This window comes from Panthera onca, chromosome A2 (assembly GCF_046562875.1).
Source record: "Panthera onca isolate mPanOnc1 chromosome A2, mPanOnc1 haplotype 2, whole genome shotgun sequence".
NCBI classification, from domain to species: Eukaryota; Metazoa; Chordata; class Mammalia; order Carnivora; family Felidae; genus Panthera; species Panthera onca.
The window spans coordinates 105,400,496-105,413,913 of record NC_138340.1 but is presented as its reverse complement, the minus strand read 5'-3'; the positions used below and the strand labels follow the sequence as shown (position 1 = coordinate 105,413,913).

General features: G+C 36.6%; 1 protein-coding gene across 5 annotated transcripts in view; it reads left to right on the top strand.

The window, feature by feature from the left end:
* The first annotated feature begins 502 nt into the window (after nucleotides 1-502).
* VWDE (von Willebrand factor D and EGF domains) overlaps nucleotides 503-13,418 on the top strand; it is a 78,161-nt gene continuing 65,245 nt past the window's right edge. For 4 of the 5 annotated variants that reach the window (XR_013553565.2, XM_078441842.2, XM_078441840.2 and 1 more), the window contains exons 1-2: nucleotides 10,325-10,445; nucleotides 13,018-13,249. Coding sequence is in view for 4 of the 5 variants with exons in the window: in XM_078441842.2 (XP_078297968.2) it covers nucleotides 10,425-10,445; nucleotides 13,018-13,249 (253 nt within the window). In the remaining variant the exon portion in view is untranslated. Of the gene's footprint in view, nucleotides 1,129-10,260; nucleotides 10,446-13,017; nucleotides 13,250-13,418 lie in introns of those variants that run through there. The other variant, XM_078441858.2, reaches the window with a different exon arrangement.

Sequence of the window (13,418 nt, the reverse complement as noted above, 5' to 3'; positions counted from 1 at the left end):
CCTAGGAAAGTGAGGTTTCATTTAATGACATAGAAGGATGCAGAATCAGGGTGCCTGAGTGTCTCAGTCATTTAAGTGTCCAGTTGATCTCAGCTGGGTCTTGAGCTCAGCATTGTGAGTACTGCGTGTGGAGCCTTCCTAAAAATATCCGTTGTTCCTTTTTTTAAAGGTGGGGGCCTGCTCCCTCTGCAGAACCAACCAGGCATGTGAAGATAACTTCACATTGGACACCATCCACAAGGCAACCTTGGGAATCATGGGACCATATGTTGACCATATCCTGAGTCACTGGGTCACCACTGAGCACCTGAAAAAAAATTTGGGGATCACCAGCAATTACAATGGCTAACTCCACGTGTTTGAAAGTCTCCATGTCCTCCCTCCCACTTCTCAAAACTGTCTTAAAAGCAGAGGAAGAGAGCTACCAGTGTTGTGCCATTAATCTCTACTCCCTCCTCCCATCCTTCATCAATGAGGCCTGAGGTGACAGGAGCAATTTCTGAAAAGCATATGCTCCTCTGGGGGGCAAACCAGCACCCGCAATTGCGAAGTTAAGAATCCATCTACAGGGATAACCGCAGGCACTGCCCCTTCCAACAGAACCTCACAAAGCTGCTTTTATTGGAGATCCATCTGAACAATTTCTAGGATTATCAGTTTTTCTTAAAGCGTTGTTAAGACAGTGAGACTCGAGGTGCCAAGCTATATCCCGTGAGCTTGCCCTGGATGTACGACTGCCTTTGAGATCCAAGGTGGTGGGTGTGCTACAGCCTGGACCCTGCAGGACCTGGTCTCCCGGGAAAAGGTGGGCGTGGCTTTCCGATGGACGGGCGGGGCTTCTGTGGGAGGAGAGTCGCCGCCGAGGGGCTGCGCGGAAGACTCTCGCTTGTGTCCCAGGAAAGGACAGCTGATTCCCCCGAGCGGGGACATGCAGCGTCCCTGAAGACTGAGCAGGAACGGATTGAGAAAGTCCTGTGATAGGAGGGCTGAGGTGTCCGCAGCCTGCTTACACCCACGGCCCGGGCCCTGCGACGCCTGGGACCCCAAGTGCGGCGGCAGCGATGCTTGGCCGAGTCTGGGCTCTGGCGCTGGCGCTTATGCTCCTGGCCCCGGGACAAGGTTGGCGAGGTAGGGTTCAGGCGGAAGGGAGCGCTGGGGCGCCACTCGGACCTTAGGGAGAAGGGGGCTGACTTCCTGGATGACACTGGAGCGTCCTTGTGCATCCTATGGCCGCATCTGATACCTGACCCTCACCGACCTCTGGCCTGCCCTTCTGCCCTCTTTGGTCAGTTTGCAGCCCTTCGGCTCCGTGTGATTTCTTCGTGCTTAGGAGTTTGTAGCCTCCTCTTCTCCCGCTCTAGGACCCTCAGTCCTGTTAGTGTTCCTCGGTTCTGTTTCCTGCTGATATCCTGCTCTTTAAGGTCTCTGATTTACTGTAAGAAACTTTTGCTGGATTTGCCAGCATCCTAGTGGCAAGTGGTGCCGAATTACCCGCAAAGAGTTAACTTCCAAACTGCTGGACATCTACTGCACTCCCACCCCACCGCAGGAAATAAGTAATTGATGAACATTTTATCTCTACAATAAATCAATACGTTAAGTTCTGTGTATGATATTTTAGTATATCTGTTAGAATCCCTCTTGCTGCTGTAGAAGAGATCTCTACGAAGAAAATAGCACCACTCCTGCATCTTTAATCCATTAAAAAGAGGACAGTTTAGAATACAGGGAAGTTAAAACATTAGTTAGCTCTTCCTGATTGCTTTTTGTGGGCGGATAGATGGGAATATTAAATGAAAGTGACTTATTATATTGTAAATTTCCTTATATTTTTTCAGAAATAAATCTGATCTGTGTATATCTGCCCCTTGAAAAAAATACATTTATAATTGCTTAGGGTATAATTTAGTCTTATCATCTTGTTGATCTCAATGTATGGTACTAAGGTGAATTTGCTTTGTAAAAAGAGGAGGGGGGAGAGAAAGCATTTTCCCATGTAAAATTTTAAAAAGAATATTAAAACCCAATATATTATTTCCTGAAATGATACTTTAACAAGGTATCATTAGTCTGTACCTTCTTTCGTTTGCTTACAGATTCACTAGATTTTCATGAAGAACTGTTAAACATAAAAAGCATTAAATATGCATTTATTATAGTTAGATAAAATATTTCCAGAAAAATGACTAATATATATAGAGATTATCTGCTTCAATGTTTGCCATACAGCACAAAACCCCTTGTTGCCTTTATATAATAGCTTTATAATTTCCCTACTGAGGGCAAATATTAACCCTTACCAAGTTCTAAGTTCATATGTTGGTAAAGTTGATAAGTTTTTTATATCTAATAAAGATGGAAGGAGAGAGGAATAGAAAATATTATTTTTTTCAAACAGCTTTATTGAAATACAGTTTATTGTACCATATAAGTCACTCATTTACAGTGTGCAGTAGTTACTGAAGTATGCAGTGGTCTGTTTTTTAGTATATTCACAGATAAGTACAACCACTACTGTCAGGTATAGAACATTTTTATCATCTGAAAAAGAAATACTGTACTCCAGCTTTCTGTCCCCTCTTCCCTCCATTACCGTCTCACCTTTGCAACCATAGGCAATCTCCGATCTACTTTCTGTTCTATGGATTTGCCTATTCTGGACATTTTAATAAGTGGAATCATATAGCAGCCTGCCTTTTGTGATTGACTTTTTTCACCTAGCATTATGTTTTCAAGGTTCATTCATATTGTACTGTATTTAGTACTTAATCTCTTTTTATGGTGGAGTAATTTTCCACTCTAAGTATTTACATTGTGCATTCATCAGTTGATGAACATTTGGGGTGTTTACACCTTTGGGCCACGTTTTTAAGTTTTTATTTATTTATTTTGTGGGGGGGAGCAGAGAGAGAGAGGGAGAGAGAGAATCCCAAGCAGGCTCTGCATCATCAGCATAGAGCCTGACTAGGGGGACTCAAACTCTCGAACTGTGAGATCGTGACCTGAGCCAAAATCAAGAGTCGGTAGCTTAACTGACTGAGCCACCTGGGCACCCCCACCTTTGGGCCATTATATGTAATGCTACTGTGAACATCCTGGTACAAGCTTTTGGGTGAACACCTGTTTTCATTTCTCTTAGGCATGGATATACCTAGAAGCATATTTATTACTGGAATTACTGGATCATGGAGTAATTCTGTTTAACCTTTTGAGGAACAGCTAGTTCCAAAGTGGCTGCATGTTTTATAGTCTCATAGAAGTGTGTGAGGGTTCTAATGCATCCACATCCCGGTCGACATTGAGATTTTGATTTTAGCCATCTTATTTCGTATGAAGTGACATTTATTTGTGGTTTGATTTGTGTTTTCCTGGTGGCTAATGATGGCAAGCATTTTTTCATGTGTTTATTGGTACCAGTATATCTTCTTTGAAGAAATACTACTCAGATGCTTTGCTGGTGAGTTGTATGAGTTATTTATGTATTATAAATACAATTATCTTACTAGATATGTGATTTGCAATTTTTTCCCCATTCTCTGACTTGTCTTTTCACTTTCTTGATAATGTCTTTTGAAGCATGGGAGTTTTTAATTTTAATGAAATCCAATTTATCTATCGTTTCTTCTGTTGCTTGTTTTTTGTTGTTATTTCTTGGAATCTATTGCCAAATCTAAAGTCATGGAGATTTACCCCAATGTTTTTTCTAAGAGTTTTATAGGTATATATCTTGTATTTTGGTCTTCGATTATACATTTTGAGTTGATTTTTATATATGGCACAACATAAGGGTCCAAGTTTATTATTTTACATGTGAATATCCAATTTTCCCAGCACCATTTGTTGAAAAAGACTGTTCTTTCCCATGAAATGACCTTAGCACCTAGGCTGAAAATCAGTTGAAAGCCATAGACACATACATGGGTTTATTTCTGGACTCTCCATATTATTCACTGATCTGTGCTTATCCTTTTTTTTTTTTTTATGTTTATTTATTTTTGAGAGAAAGAGAGTCAGAGCATGAGCAGGGGAGGAGCAGTGAGAGAGGGAGACACAGAATCCGGTGCAGGCTCCAGGTTCTGAGCTGTCAGCACAGAGCCTGACACGGGGCTTGAACCCACAGAACATGAGGTCATGACCTGAGCTGAGGTCAGATGCTCAATGGACTGGGCCACCCAGGCGCCTGATCTATACTTATCCTTATTCACCATGATGCTATTTTGATTGCTGATGTTTTGTAGTAAATTATAAAATAGGAAAAATATAATTCCTCCTATTTTGTCTTTCTTTTTTAAGATTGGTTTAGCTATTCTGGGTCCCTTGGAATTCCAGATGAATTTCGAATTAGTTTGCCAATTTCTACAAAGGAGTCACATGGTATTCTGATAGGGATTCTGATAGGATGAACCTTCTTGTTAATTTGGGGCAGATTGCAATCTTAACAACATTAAATCTTATGATCTAGGAATGTGGATGTATTTCCATTTACATAGATTTCTAATTTATTTCAACAATGTTTTGTGATATTTAAATTTACACTTTTTTATTAAATTTATCCCTAAGTAATTTGTTCTTTTGAAGCTATGTAAGTGGAATCATTATTTTAAAGTTTATTTATTTTGAGAGAATGAGAACATGCATGCACGTGAGAGGGGAAGGGACAGATAGAGAGGGAGAGAGAGAATCCCAAGAAGGCTCCACACTGTCAGCACAGAGCCCAAAGTGGGGCTCAGTGTAGGGCTCAATCTCGCAAACTGTGAGATCATGACCTGAGCCAAAATCAGGAGTCAGATGCTTAACTGACTGAGCCACCCAGGCACCCTCAAATCATTTTTTAAATTGCATTTTCAGTCTATTCTTTGCACATGTGTAGAAGTATAATTAAATTTTGTATCTTGATTTTGTATCCTGAAATCTTCCTAAATGTGTTCATTATAATTTTTGTATGTGTGGGTTTGTTAGGACTTTTTACATAAAAAATCATGTCATATGTGAATAGAGATAGTTTTACTTCTTCTTTTTCAATCTGGATACCTTTTATTTATTTACCTTTCCTAGTTGTCAGAGTTAGAACCTGAAATACCATGTTGAATAGAAGCAGTGAGAGCAGGCATTCCTGATCTTTTGAGAAAGCATCCAGTATTTCTTCAAGTATGATGTAACCTGTAGGGTTTTTTGTAGATTCTCTTTATCAGGTGGAGAAGTTGCATTCTACTCCTAGTCTTTTTATGTATGTGTGTACACACACACACACACACACACACACACACACACATAAAGAGTGTTAGATTTTTCTCAAATGAGTTTTTCTGGATATTGAAAATCACATGGATTTTTATTTTTTTTATTATATCAATATGGAATATTATGTTGATTAGTTTTTGGATGTTAAATCAACCTTGCACACCTGGTTGAAATTCCACTTGGTCATGGTTTATAATTCTTTGTCTAATTTCTAGATTCATGTTGCCAATATTTTGCTGGGGACATTTGCATCCATATTCAAAAGATACATAGGTCTGTAGTCTTTTCTTGTGATACCTTTTTTCTGGTTTTGGTGTCAGTAATACTGGGCTCTAGAATGAGTCTGGAAGTGTTCCATCCTTTTAATTTTTTTAAATTTTTTTAAACTTTATTTATTATATATAGAGAGAGTGCAAGCAGGGGAGAGAGGCAGAGGGTGAGAGGGAAAGAGAGAGAGAGAGAGAGAGAAAGAGAGAGAGAGAGAGAGAGAGAGAGGGAGGGAGAGAATCCTAAGCAGGCTCCACACTCAGCATGGAACAGGATTCAGGGCTCAGTCCCACGACCCTGTGATCATGACTTGAGCCGAATTCAAGACTTGGATGCTCAACTGACTGAGCCACCCAGGTGCCCCTAGTATTCCATCCTTATATATTATTTAGAAGTGTTTCTGAAGAAATGGTTTATTCCTTAAATGTTTGGTAGAATGCAGCATTGATGCCATCTGAATCTGGTCTTTATTGTGTGTGTTGTGTTTTTGTTTTTTTTTTTTCTCAGTATTTTACATGATACAAATCTATTTGGATTGCATATTTCTCTTGAGTAAGTTTTGGTGTTTGTGTCTTTTTAGGAACTTTCCAATCTCATCTAAGTTACCTAATTTATTGACATATACCTGTCTATAATAATATTCCTTAATAAGATCTGTAGTGCTGTCTCTTATTTCATTTCAGATTCTGGTAACTGAGTCTTTTTGTTCTCAGTCTAGTTAGAGATATGCCAGTTGTGTTGATTTTTTTTTTCAGAGAACCAGCTTTTGATTTCATTGACTTTCTCCATTGTTTTTCTATTCTCAATTTCATTAATTTCCTCTCTAATCTTTAACATTTCCTTAATTCTGCTTTCTTTAGATGTAGTATGCTCTTCTTTTTCCAGTGTCTTAAGGTACATGGCTAGTTTATTACATTGAGATCTTATTCTTATCTAATGTAAGGATATATGTCTATAAATTTCCCTCTAAGTACTACTTTGACAGCATCTCATAAATATACTGTATCTGTTTTAATCTTTTCAGTGTATTTTGTCATTTCCTTCTTAATTTCTTTTTTGAGTCATCAATTATCTGGGTTGTTTAATTTACACATATTTGTAAGCTAATTAAATTTATTTTTGCTGTTTCACAATTTCATTCCATTATGGTCAGAGAACATATTTTGCATGACTTGTGTGGTTTATTTTTAATTTATTGAGGTTTATCTTGTGGTGTAGTTTATTGTCCATCCAGGACAATGTTCCATATGCACTTCAGAAGAACTTATATTTGCTGGTTTTGACAGGTATGTCCTATAGATGTCTTTTAGGTCAAGTTGGTTTATAGTACTGCTCTAGCTCTATTTCTTTGTTATCTTCTGCCCAGTTTTGTATTCATATTGAAAGTGGAATATTGAAGTCCCCAACTACTACTGTTGAAGTATGTATTTTTTCCCATTTCTATCAGGTTTAACTTGATATATTTTCATGCTCTCTTATTAGGGGTGTGTGTGTGTGTGTGTGTGTGTATTTGTAATTGAATATCTTCCACATGGATTGAACCTTTCATCATTACAAAATGCCCCTCCTTATTTCTGGTAATATTTTTAAAGGTTTTTTTGTCTGATATTAATACAGACAGTCTAGTTTTCTTGTGGTTGCTGTTTGCATGATATTGCCCATACTTTTACTTTCAATCTATTTGTATTCTTTACAAGAAGCATTCAGTTTGCCTGTTGACGTACAAAGCAGGGCAAGGTAAAGAGATTTAGCAAACTGGACACTCTCTGACCTTGTTTTTCAGCCTTTTGTGTTGTTGCAGAGCTCAGTTTTATTGTGAATATCAGAAGCTTTAGGGAAGCTAGCAGATTTTCAAAAATTTACAAATATTTGAAATTCCCATAGGGCAATATACCAAAGGTTTTTTAATTATAAACTCAAATATTATGAAGTCCCTGTTTTCAGGCATTAAGCCTATTCATCTCTTAAAAATACAGTGATTTATCTAGTTTCGTAACAAATTTTTTGTCTACCAATTATGAATCTTAAAGAATCCTGGCCATTGTGTTAAACTAGAAAACAATCTGGTACAGGTTACCTTTTATGTACAAATAAAACTAGAAAAGTTTTTTTATACTGTATCATTATGTATCCTTTATAACTTGACACATTCTCCTACAGTATTTGAAATCCAGGTATTATATCCTATTAAATCCTATTATATGCTGTCTCACTTATTTGAATCCCATTGTGATTCAAATAAATGGATATGTAAATTTAAGCGAATATTTTGTATGTACTTTTTTATGAGGGAAAAGTTATGCTGGAAGTTTGCTAGAAAGCTTAGCACATCATTCACGTCATGAATAAGTGAGATGGGCTTGTAGAACTATTAGTATTTGGGGAGCTGAGTCCCCACATTTCCAAATGGAAACCAAAACTATCCTTATAATTCTCACTTTGTTAATTGTGTACTGCATTCTAAAGTTAAGGCTGTCATGAGATTTTTAAGAGTGTGGCTTGTTCATTACTAATAAGATTTAAAAATTTTCTACAGAGACCTTGAACATTTTTAAAAAGACAAGTAGATTTTTTAGAAAAAACTGAAATGATCAATATAAAAAATATGGGCTGTTATTATTTATATGATTTAAGAATTTTCCTCTAAAATAAATATTAAATAAAAATAAATACAGGTCTAACAATTTCTGTGTAGATATTATATAGTTCTTTGGTATTGCTGATGTTACACTGTGATTGCTACTATATTTATTACATCTTCAGCTTTGGACTAGAAAACAGTTATTGAGAGTGTAAAATTAGAGAAAATGTGAGAGCTACAGAAGCACTTAGGAAGAAGAAATACCACACAGAATAAAGATGGACTTAGTGACTTTTTTCCGAACACAAAATTCTACTGCAGGAAAGAGAACAGAGAAAACATCTCAATAATTCATGCAAACCTCACTAGGAATCTCTTTTTAAATATTTCCTTAGTTTCTAACCAGGTATAGTGTTCTGGTATTGATAGGACCTTAGAGTTATTTCAAAATTAGATGAAATGATAGCACATCCCCTGAGTTCCATCCATACACATTTTATGAAATATTTATCCAGTGTTGACAGATTGAGATCATTAAAGTCAATAGAGCTTTTTGGATTACATTTTTCTTGGGAAATTTAAAACTGGTATAGCAAGAGATAAAAGGAAGAGGAAACTTTTGTGCTTATTCCTAAATTTTTTTACTCTAAAAATTCTTTAAGAACACTACATTTTGTGCAATTTAATTGTAATATCTACAAATGACAAAATGAACAGCAAAAAATCATAATAAAAATTGTATAAGCTACATTTATGATATCTACTTGCAAATTAGTATTTCTAGTTTATGCCCTTAAGTTCAGAAATTGATTTTGATTGAAAAACACCTCTGTAACCTAAAATTATGTATATATGTTTGAGAGTTTTGTTCAGTTAGATAAATTTGTCCCACAGTGAGGTACCTTAGTAATGATTGGATTTTTCTTTCCCGTTTCAATTTCATGGATATTATCTTTATAATAGTGCTTTCCTTCAGTGTATGTAATAGCTAATATTTGGAGATTTTCTACCTACTGTGTCAACAAGAAACTCTGGTACCCAAATAAGGGCAGTTCTCTGCTCCCTATCATTCGAGAGTACAGGAAGCTCAAACAAGAGTCATATTTCTAGGACGTCTCTTCTTCTGACATCTGCTTCTCTCTTTTTTTTATTTTTTAAAAAAAATTTTTTTTAACATTTATTTATTTTTGAGACAGAGAGAGACAGAGCATGAACGGGGGAGGTTCAGAGAGAGAGGGAGACACAGAATCTGAAACAGGCTCCAGGCTCTGAGCAGTCAGCACAGAACCCAACGCTCTGTGCTTGAACTCACAGACCGCGAGATCATGACCTGAGCCAAAGTCGGCCGCTTAGCCGACTGAGCCACCCAGGCGCCCCTGCTTCTGTCTTCTTGATGGGAAGAGGAGCGTGATGTTCTGCCTCTGTGGGTTTCACAGAAGTATCTCCCAGGCCAAGTGCTGCTAAGACAACTTCCCCAAAAAACTACGGAACTCTTCTTTTTCTCCTTCAAAACTGTACCCCTGAACCCCATTCCTTTTCCTGTGTTTGGTAGTAAAAAGGGATTCCAATACTTTATCTTAAAAAAAAAAAGAAAGAAAGAAAAAAGCTTGACAACTTTATATTCTTTCCTGTACTGAAGAATGCAGGAAGCTTCAGTAGGAGGGCATTTTGCAAAAATTAGATTAGCATTAAAAGCTTAATTTACTTTGTTGCCTTTCAGGACTTGGTAGAGATGGATATTGGGAGACATATAGTTACTGGGAAGGAAAACAGGTCATGGAGGGTCAGTAATGGCATTCAAACCTGGAAGGCCATCCTCAAGAGGAGGCTTATAGGGGCTGTAACTTCAGACGGAAAGAATGAAAAACAACAACAACAACAAAAACCTATGTCAACAGTGATAACAACATTGAGTGTCCAAATTAAATGAAAATAAAATTCTTGAAGCTCAAGTACCTCAAAAGCACATCCTACAGTTTGCTGACTGGATTATTGCCTTTATGAAAAGTGGAATACATCTTTGACTTACTAAGAGACCCTGACATTTCTGATGGTCCTTATGTGCAGTTGTGGATTATTTGTTTAATTTGGGGAAAGAATCAATTTTAATTGAGGACTAACCCATGTTAATGAAGGAAACACGTACTTAAGATACTGTCTTTCCCTCCTAGCTCAAGAGTGCTCTCCTGGGGGACACCAGATTCTTCAGAGCCCGTACCGAAGTGTGCATTTTGACTCTTTGCAACTACAGCATTCTCCCTTTCAAAACCTGGTGTGTGACCGTTCCCTGTCTCCCGGATGGTATCGGTTTCTCATCTTTGACAGACCTGCTGAGATGCCAACCAAATGTGTTGAGGTATTTCAACTCACTAAGAACTACATCATGTGCTTTTCCTTATGTATGTTTTCAGAGGGTTGAATCTTGTTACAACCAGTTTATTTCTCACTCCAAAATATTTTTTTGCTTGTGTATCGAGATTGAGTTAATCCAAAGAGGTATCTCCATGTTCCCTGTTCTCATGGTAATAGTAATAACAATGGTTAATGTTATGCTCATGCAGTCCACCAAGGGTTTTTACCTACAATATCTTATGTAGTTTTTACAATGGCTCTACAATGTAACCTGTCATCATTATTTCCATCATATAGCACAGGAAACATAGATTCTTAGGCGGAACACTCCTACTAGAGTTACCCAGCTACCCAAACACCCAAGTTTTGATCACAGACCACCAGTCTCTGGAGCTCATGTCCTGAACCACACACAAGTAACCTGCTAACAGTAAAATCATGTGTATTCCAAGTACTTCATTTCTGGTCAGTCTTAAATAGAAGGTTCATTCCCCTTATTGTTACTCACCTTTTGTGAATTATGCGGAAGCAGGAATTATTTTCCCTTTTAAACACGCAATGTAAAAAAACTCAGTAAAAATATCCAAATTTTAACGATATTTAATTTTAAGTGGTGACATTGTGGCTATCTTATTTTTTCCTTTTTGTTTATTTGCTGGTCACTTTTGTGGCATTTTGTTTGTGATAAAAAAAATCAGAATTTAAAAGTAAAATTTGAAGAAATTACAGGAAATTTACTACATCCTTAAATATTTGTGTTCTTTTTCTTTGGCTGAACTAACTATAATTGAATCTAGAACCTGACACAAATGTAAAGGTGAGATGATTCCGCTGGGTCTGTGCCCCCATGAGGAAGTGTTCTCTGCCCCCACTCTTTCATCTCCTACTTGAACCAAGGCTTTGCAGCATCGAACTGGAGAAGTGATTTTTTTTTAACTCTACAGGATAATACATGTCTGTGTAAATAAATGTCTATTATAATGTTTAAAGTAATTTATGTGCACTACAGAAAACTTAGAAAATAAGAGACATTTAATAGAATAACATTCATTCATTCATCATCCACCCACACAGTCATACCTCCATTCACATTTTTCTGTCATTCCCTCTTTTCATATTGTTCTTTAAGGTTCATGCTACATGTTAAATTGCATAACATGCTTTTTTCAGGTACCATTAAAGCATTAACATTTTCCTATGCTGTTGAATATTCTTTAAAATTAATTTTGAACATAATATTCTATCACTAGTGTATTTTAGTAAGATTATTTTTATAAGTAAAATTAGTGAAGGTTAGTATCTTTTTGATACATATAATTGTTTTTAGAAAATATAATGCTAATATTTCATTTCAGTAGCAGTAGATAAAAGTACCTTGTCTAATAATATTTATTTGTTTTGAGAGAGAGGAGAGAGAAGGAGACCGCAGAGGAGGGGGAGAGAGAGAGGGAGAGAATCCCAAGCAGGCTCAGTGCTGTCAGTGCAAAGCCCGACACGGGGCTCAGTTTCATGAACTGCAAGATCATGAACTGAGCCAAAACCAAGAGTCAAATGCTTGACCTACTGAGCCACCCCGGTGCCCTTGTGATCTTAGTTTTTAAGTGGATAATAATATATCATTAAAATAAAATAAGTATAATAATGTGACAATATAATCCTATTAAATAATATTTCCTATTAAATTCTTATTTATCTTATATTTTTAAAATTATTATTTAAACACAACTATTAGTCTTTTCCTTTATGATTTCCTTTGCTATTAAGCATGGGGATAATAATAATACTGAGCGCTATAATCTGGCTAATAATTACTGAGTCATTGCTATGTAGAAATTATATTGTGTACATAATTATGTTTATAGCTCACCATAGTACAGTGTGGTACATTCTGCAATCCACCTAGAACAAAAGGAAAAGATGGATGTTGAGTTCTGTCCCAAGGTCATGCATTTAACAAGTGCCTGGGTCCTTCCCAAGTCATATATAGTTTCTTCTTATTTTTCCTGGATTAGTTTTCTGTTTAATTCCATTTTCCATCTGGAAGTGATTTTGCTAATTGGCTTCAAGTGAGGCTTTAACTTCCTTTCTTTCCCCAAATCGCCAACCAGTTGTTTCATCACCAAATTCTGAACAGTCCTTTCCTTCTCCCCTGATTTTTGATACCTCTTAAACTATGCATTAACTTCTTACATATACTATATTTAGTAATTTCAGAAGAAATCTCCAAGGTGAGTTTATCTTTTTGCTCTGTATTAAGATAACTTCAGATTCACCTATCTTACCTTAAAATATATTGCTATGATAGTAAGTTATCTGATACTGAATTTCTCTTGTTCATAATACAAAAGTAACACAGAATAAATTTAAATTGAGTAAGGTTATATTAATTATGAGCAATCTACCTTAAATTTAATATTCCATAAAGTTACTTTTATAGTACAGGTACAAGTTATTAGATTTTTTTAAATGATAACTTAATATTTTAAAGGTGGTTCAGAAAAAAATGCAAAGTTGATTTATCTATCACATGTGAAAATAACTTGGATTTTCAACTTTTGTTTTCTCTATTGCAAAAGATGAATCACTGTGGAACACAGGCCCCTATCTGGCTATCCCTGAGAGATTCAGAGACACTGCCTTCACCTGGAGAGATCAAGCAACTGACAGCTTGTGCCACATGGCATTTTTTGTTTAACGCTACAAAAGACTGCTGTCTTTTTCAAATCCCAGTGTCTGTAAGAAACTGTGGAAAATTTTTTGTGTACTTACTACAGCCCACTCAAGGATGTATGGGATATTGTGCAGAAGGTAAGAAAACATGAGTAATATCCATGAACTACTAGTCACAGAACTGTGTGTGTTGCTCTGTTTGGGCCATTCTCTGGATAGGTTGTGTTGAGATAATACAAATCTCACTGAGTCTTGGTCTGCCACTATTGCTAGAGTGAAGCTAAATTTCTGGTTTAAATTGGCCAAA